Raw genomic sequence first — 7,141 nt, 5'->3', positions numbered from 1 at the left:
TTCTCGCTCTCTGTTGCCATAGCAATCCCTTGGCTCTGTCTCTCTCTCTTAAACAGACTGACAAAGGTGATTAAACAGCTGGAAACTTTTGACTCTCCCCAGGTCTCCTTGTGTGTGTGTGTGTGTGTGTGTGTGTACACGTATGTGTGTGTGTGTGTGTGTGTGTGTGTGTACACGTATGTGTGTGTGTGTGTGTAACACAGTGTGAATATTCACAGGCCGTTTTTTCCATAATTCCAACACTGACAAAAGGACAGATTCTTCCAGGGAAATATACAACTATGCGACCAGGAGACTAAGCTTGTCTAGGAGCTAAAGAGAGAGCGAGAGAGAGAGAGGGGAGAGAGAGAGAGAGAGAGAGAGAGAGAGAGAGAGAGAGAGAGAGAGAGAGAGAGAGAGAGAGAGAGAGAGGGAGAGAGAGAGAGACAGATGTGTATGTGTGTGCAGGTTGTGTAATGGGGCTTGAGGAGACAGACAGACAGACAGGCAGACAGGCAGACAGGTTAGACAGGTTAGACAGGTAGACAAGTTAGACAGACTGTTTGTACCTGGTCTAGACATTGGCTGCGTAGGTAACGCATGGCCTGTTGAATGCTCTGGGGTAGGGGCTGACCCGTGCGCTGGACGTTAATTAGCAGAGGCACTCCAAACACATTTCGGTCTTTGTAGTCCCGCACCTTGATCCGCTTCATAAACTTTGGCACAGCCCTGCAACACACACACATAGAGGGACAGGTTAAAACAGCTAATAGCAACACACACACAGAACAGACACACACATGCACACAGAACAGACACGTACGCACACACAAATGAGCACACTCACACACGGTTTTGCAACGGGAGTAAAGTAGACGTTGGACTTTGACCCCGACTCTGTCACTGTACTAACAAAGCAGCGGTAACGTTGTAAATGTCCACTACAGAAAGCAGCCAACATGCTGACTACCACACACAGCATACTAAAATCAAACCGCTACATTCCAGGGTTCTACTACTCTGGTCCTGGACGGATGGCTACTGGGTGTATGTGTGTGTGCAGGGTTTCATTCCAGCCCGACAATAATACACCTGATGTGTGTGCAGGGGTCATTCCAGCCCAACAGTAATACACCTGCTGTGTGTGCAGGGTTTCATTCCATCCCGACAATAATACACCTGCTGTGTGTGCAGGGTTTAATTCCAGCCCAACAGTAATACACCTGCTGTGTGTGCAGGGTTTCATTCCAGCCCAACAGTAATACACCTGCTGTGTTGTGGAGGCTGGAACAAAAGCCCTCTGGAGCTGGAGAAGCCTGCACTGTTCAATCAAACAGGATTTGACAGCATGGGGTCCCTTAGACCTACACCTAAAATGCCATAGATAGTTGAAATGAGAATTGGTTCTCAACTGACAAACCTAATAAATAAAGGTTCAACAATAAACAAATGGAATGAGCAGTAGATTACTGCTACTGTGAATCACCAATGCTAACATTTAGCTACATTAGCATAGGCACGCTTCACGCTACCACCTAGCTAAGGTGGGGTTTTCCATGAGAAAAGGAGAACTTGAAAATGCATTGTGTGTGTGTATGTGTGTGTGTATATGTGTGTGTAGGAAACTTCCAGAAGCCGAAGTAGGTTCTACAGAAGCCTATCTTTCTCCACCTTTATGAGTGGGAGGATAAACACTGGGGCCGAAAGACAATAGGGACCAGGAGAGAGGAGGGGAAGGGAGGAGGGGTTAAGGGGGGTGGGAGAGGGAGGAGGGGGCATGGAGGAGGGGGTAAGGGGGGTGGGAGAGAGAGGAGGGGAAGGGAGGAGGGGGTGGGAGAGGGAGGAGGCGGTAAGGGGGGTGGGAGAGAGAGGAGGGGAAGGGAGGAGGGGGTAAGGTGGGTGGGAGAGGGAGGAGGGGGCATGGAGGAGGGGGTAAGGGGGGTGGGAGAGAGAGGAGGGGAAGGGAGGAGGGTGTGGGGGTGGGTTCGTAATGGTGTATACATCCGCATCCGCACTTTGTGTTTGTGCCTCAAGCCCCTAACACTGACCGTTTCACTGTGTGTGTGTGTGTGTTTGTGTGTGTGTGTGTGTGTGTGTGTGTCACTGAACGTCAGGTCTTCTACCACTCTCCGGGATTGTATAATGGTTTTACAAGAGCACACATGTTTATGGGTGTGTATGTATCGGTGTGCTTTTAAGTGTGTGTGTGTGTGTGTGTGTGTGTGTGTGTGTACGGTGTGTGTGTGTGTGTGTGTGTGTGTGTGTGTGTGCTGCTCGCCTCTCAGATGAATGACCACAGCTTGGGAAATGAGAAGGAAACATGCTACGGTCCCAGAAGGGAATTCTGGGTATGCGCAGCCAGGCCTCCAGCTCCAAAACAAAATGGCCTCAGTGATTAAAAGACCTGTCATAGCCTGCCATAAACCTGCCATAAGCCTGTCATAACTCTTACTCTGCCTCTGCCATCCTGGAAAAGGCGTGACTCATTGAAGCAGGGAGGGGTGAAGAAAAGCATAGTACTATACAGAGATTTGGAGCTGGAGCTATTTGCCCAGGCCATGAAGTTAGGTGAGATAAGAAGATGGAGGCAGGGAGAGAGAGACAGAGAGAGAGAGAGACAGAGAGAGAGAGAGAGAGAGAGAGAGAGAGAGAGAGAGAGAGAGAGAGAGAGAGAGAGAGAGAGAGAGAGAGAGAGAGAGAGAGAGAGAGAGAGAGAGAGAGAGAGAGAGAGAGAGAGAGAGAGAGAGAGAGTGACAGAGAGAAAGATAGAGAATCCATGTAAGAGAAAGATAGAAAAACAGATCCCCTGGCCTGCAGTCCCAATAGTCCCCACATAAATCCCCAAAGTTAGACAGAAGGCAGGGATACCAAAGAGGATACTGAGTGACATTGGGCAATCTCGAATGAGTGGCCATAATCTATAATTGCATGATGGAGTATTATTAGTATTATTAGGCAGTATTATTGGGGGGGTTCGGTCATTTCGGTGGGGGTAATCGTTGAGGACTGAGGCTATAGACTCAACCTCCAGGTCTTTATTCTAACACCCTGTGCGTGTGAACTCTGTGATTACCCCCGTCGAAAGATGACAACGTATACCACCGCACCCGCGGTCCCAGCAATTAGCTAGCCTGGGAAAAGAATGTTGAAACCCAACCCCCTTACGTTCAGACCCAACAGGCTGCTAGTTGTGGGAGAATAGCGGAAGGAATTCCAACTAGAGGAAAACACGTAAAGCGGATGGAATGACAAGAGGAAAAATAGAGACTATGATTGTTACGGTTGTCTATTTGTTTGTAGGCCTAGGCTACAACTAGCGCTATCGGAGCAGCATGCTAGGCTATAGGCCATAGGCTGTTAGGGAACAGGCTACAGGCTAACAAGGATTTTTATACATACACTCTATATCATTTTTTGGGGCATGCATTTTCAACTGTTTTCATGTGAGACCTCTTGTGAGAAAAACTTCCAATGTGTTTGCCACAAACTCCAAACCCAAAGTGTTATGAACCTTGACTATTCAAAATGGCCGCCGCCGCCGCCGACTCACCAGCTGAAGCCGTGTTTGTTGGTGGGGGTGTGTTTCTCCAGGAGGGCTGTAAGCTGTAGCAGGCAGAGCTTCTGGAGCAGGTTCATCTGCAGTACTGACTGGCAACCGATCTGCCGCTGGGCCCAGGAGTGACTGGGCCGGTGAGAGGACTGGAAACTGGGCCAACGCAGCTTCTGAGACCTTCGGTAGAGGTGGGAGAAATATATGTTCACTAAATATATGCGTTTACCTAATATATTGCACAACATACAGAAAAATACTGAGGGCTATCCGAAGCTATCAGAAGCACAATCAAACTTCCAAATACAAACACAAATGTATGCAAATAATTTCATATAAATAGCAAATATGTATGTAAAATATATATGTGTAAATATATAGGTTAACATATATTAGGGAAATATACACAAAACACACTAATCATCCTCTGTAGCTCAATTGGTAGAGCATGGCGCTTGTAACACCAGGGTAGTGGGTTCAATCCCCGGGACCACCCATATGTAAAAATGTAGTCGCTTTGGATAAAAGCGTCTGCTAAATGGCATATTATATTATATATGAGTTGAATCAGGTAAGTTTGTCCGGGGATACAACAAAAATGGATGCTTATGGGGTACTCAAGAACTGGAGTTGGGAAGCACTGATTTAGCCTGTCAGCGGCTATGGGAGCGTATGAAACCTTCTGGAATTCTGTCTGTGGATTCCTGAGGGAATGGTTGCATCGCCGCGGAGACGGATCGGCATTCCGAGGTCCGAGGTATTCACCGCATCTCATCGCCGTGACAGCCGGTTACGTAAGGGTTAGGGTTAGGAGAGTCGTCTCAACATGTCAACTCTGTCTGTGTTTCTCCCTCCATCTAACTTGATTTCTTTCTCTTTCTGTACCTCTACCCATCTCTCTCTTTCTCTGTCTGTACCTCTACCCATCTCTCTCTTTCTCTTTCTGTACCTCTACCCATCTCTCTCTTTCTCTTTCTGTACCTCTACCCATCTCTCTCTTTCTCTGTCTGTACCTCTACCCATCTCTCTCTTTCTCTTTCTGTACCTCTACCCATCTCTCTCTTTCTCTTTCTGTACCTCTACCCATCTCTCTCTTTCTCTTTATTTCTGTACTTCCTTCTTCACCCCCCTCTCTCTCACCCTCTCGCTCACCCCCCTCTCACCCTTTCTCTCTCAACCCTGAATCCAAACACTTAAGAATGTAGAATTGAACTCGCCAGTCCTTCATCTTAACACACAGGACATTTCCCAAATTGGGACAATAACAATATTGGTGATATCTATAGATTGTTTAACAGAGAGGGGATTCATTAATTTATTACTGACCTGTTAGATCTGGTGAGAGAGGCTCCCACTCCGGAGTCCCTCCTCTCCCTCATGGATTCTTCCCCCTCTCCTTCTTCCTCATCTCCTTCTTCCCCCTGTCCTTCTCCCAGAGGGTTGCCCGTGCTGTCCTGGTCGCTCCCGTTGTCCGTCTCCTCCAGCCGGTTCTGCAAAGGTGAGGACGGACACGGAGACGCGGAATCCAACGCTGAATCCGAATCCCCCTCTTCTTCTTCTTCTTCGTCTTCTTCTCCGGCTGCCACCCTGTCCGTCCAGGCGTTGACGAATCGCTGCAGGCCACTGACGCGTTCCAGCACCTCCTCCAACTTAGGCCCCTCCCCTTCTTCGTCGTCATCGTCGTCTTCCTCGCCTTGATAGGCCACGGTGGGCACGTTGTCGTAGAAACTCAGGCGGCTGTCCGCCGAGCCGGTGGAGCTGCGACGCGTTTGGCATCGGCTGCCGAGTAGGCGTCCGCCGGTGCCGGCAAGACACCTGTATTCGTCATTTCCACTTTGCGGTGGTTGTTTGCCATCGCCGAGCGCTTTGGGGAACGTGCCCGGTTTGTGGCCTTCGGGGAGGAAGAAGAAAATCACGCCTTCCTCCTCCTCTTCCTCTCTGTTGAGGTGACCACGCTTGCTTTGGCCGCCACACTTGTGGCGGTTTTGCTCGCCCACTGTCCGGTTACTAGGCTGTTGTTGAAGTGGTTGCTGTGCGGTTTTGGGTTGGGTTGAACCAGGGGGTTGTTGTTCTCCGGGCGGCTGTAGGAACACGTTTAATGGGTCAAAACCTTCCAGGTACATCCCACCTCTCTTACTGGCCCCCGCTGCGGTGGTGTGACTTCGGGCTCGCGTCACCGGGCTAGGGGTGCTCACCGCGCTCCCGCTGCTTGCTTCGGATTGGCTGCTGCCCGTGCTTCCGGCGCTCCCCATGCTGCCGCTGCTGGTCTGCGTGGAGTAGGATACGCTCCTGTTACGGTTCAGGGTCATGGTTTGGGTCGGGTTGAGGGTGAGGCTGGAGATGTCAACGCAGTTGAGGCGCCGTAGCTTGTCGTCGTCTAGTCCTTCTTTGATGACTGGCCCGCTGATCTCCAGTTTGGAAGGCCTTCCCCCGATGCCGTTCTTCTTCTTGCTATTGGACGTGGCGCTCCTCAGTCTGATGCTCTCCATGCGTTTGAGGAAACTCTTGGCCCGTGAGCGTGTGCTCTTCCCTCTTCCTTCTGTCCCTCCTGTTTCCACAATTCCACCAGGCTTGCCCTCGAAGGAGAAGCGCCCTAGCGTCATCTCCAATGGTGAGTGCGGAGGCCCCCCGTCAGAGAACGAGTCCTCGTTGGCACCGCACGACCCGCCTGTGCCCGAGGAGGAGCACATGCTGGCCATCGAGCTGGCGCGGGTGGCGCCCGTCGCTGGGGTGGCATCGCTAGATGTGGCACCATTGACTTTCCCTCCCTCTCCCCCGCTCCCGCTGCTGTGAAGCGAGGCCACCTCGGGCTGCTCGCTGAGATCCGTAAGCACGCTCTCGGAGCTCAGGCCCTCGCGGAGCTGCCCTTGACCGGCTGAGGGTCTCTGGTCCTGGGGGAAGGGCGGCTGGTTCTCCCCAGGGAGGAAGAAGACATCCAGCTCCTCCAGGCGAGACCAGCGCTTGCTGTCCCGCTGGAAGGTCCAAAGGCCACTGATGGCGCATGGCTCTTCCTCGTCTGAATCCTCACTCTGGAGTAGAGAGAGAGAGAGAAGACAGAGAGAGGGGGTTGGGGGCAGGTTAGTGTTTTTCGTCATGAATCTTACATTTACATTTACATTTGAGTCATTTAGCAGACGCTCTTATCCAGAGCTACTTACAGTTAGCACATACATTATTTTATCGAACCCACAACCCTGGCGTTGCAAACGCCATGCTCTACCAACTGTGCTACATCCCCTGCCGGCCATTCCCTCCCCTACCCTGGACAAAATATTGTACTGGAGGCAGCTCTGCAGAGTGGTCACTAGCTGGCACAACCACAAAGTAATACAATCTGGTTTTAAACCTAACCCTAACCTTAACCTTAACCACACTGCTAACCCTAATGCCTAACCCTAACCTTAAATTAAGCCAAAAAAATGATTTTTTACAATATAGCCCATCTACTGGAAATCTCTCAGTTCTGCCTCTAAGGCAAGATTCATGTCAATAAACGTCAACCCGCGGGAGACACTTTATTACTATAAGATTACAATTTAAGTAACAATACGTTATATTTTCAAGATTTTCCTTCTCTGTTTCAGTTCTGTGAACAACTTTTTAACATGAAAT

At 50.2% G+C, this 7,141-nt stretch overlaps 1 protein-coding gene across 1 annotated transcript in view; it reads right to left on the bottom strand.

Annotated features, from left to right (window-relative positions):
- Positions 1–279: 279 nt before the first annotated feature.
- LOC311114849 (rho GTPase-activating protein 7-like) overlaps positions 280–7,141 on the bottom strand; it is a gene marked incomplete at its 3' end in the record, with an annotated part of 9,608 nt that continues 2,746 nt past the window's right edge. Inside the window, exons 2-5 of the mRNA XM_084190077.1 lie at positions 4,856–6,558; positions 3,530–3,709; positions 549–708; positions 280–312 (exon numbers count right to left, since the gene is read on the bottom strand). Of these exons, the coding sequence (XP_084046203.1) occupies positions 280–312; positions 549–708; positions 3,530–3,709; positions 4,856–6,558 (2,076 nt within the window). The remainder of the gene's footprint in view (positions 313–548; positions 709–3,529; positions 3,710–4,855; positions 6,559–7,141) is intronic.

Source organism: Coregonus lavaretus (assembly GCF_964263955.1).
Source record: "Coregonus lavaretus genome assembly, contig: HAP1_SCAFFOLD_9860, whole genome shotgun sequence".
NCBI classification, from domain to species: domain Eukaryota; kingdom Metazoa; phylum Chordata; class Actinopteri; order Salmoniformes; family Salmonidae; genus Coregonus; species Coregonus lavaretus.
The sequence above is the reverse complement of the archived record's forward strand: the minus strand, read 5'-3'. Positions and strand labels throughout refer to the sequence as shown.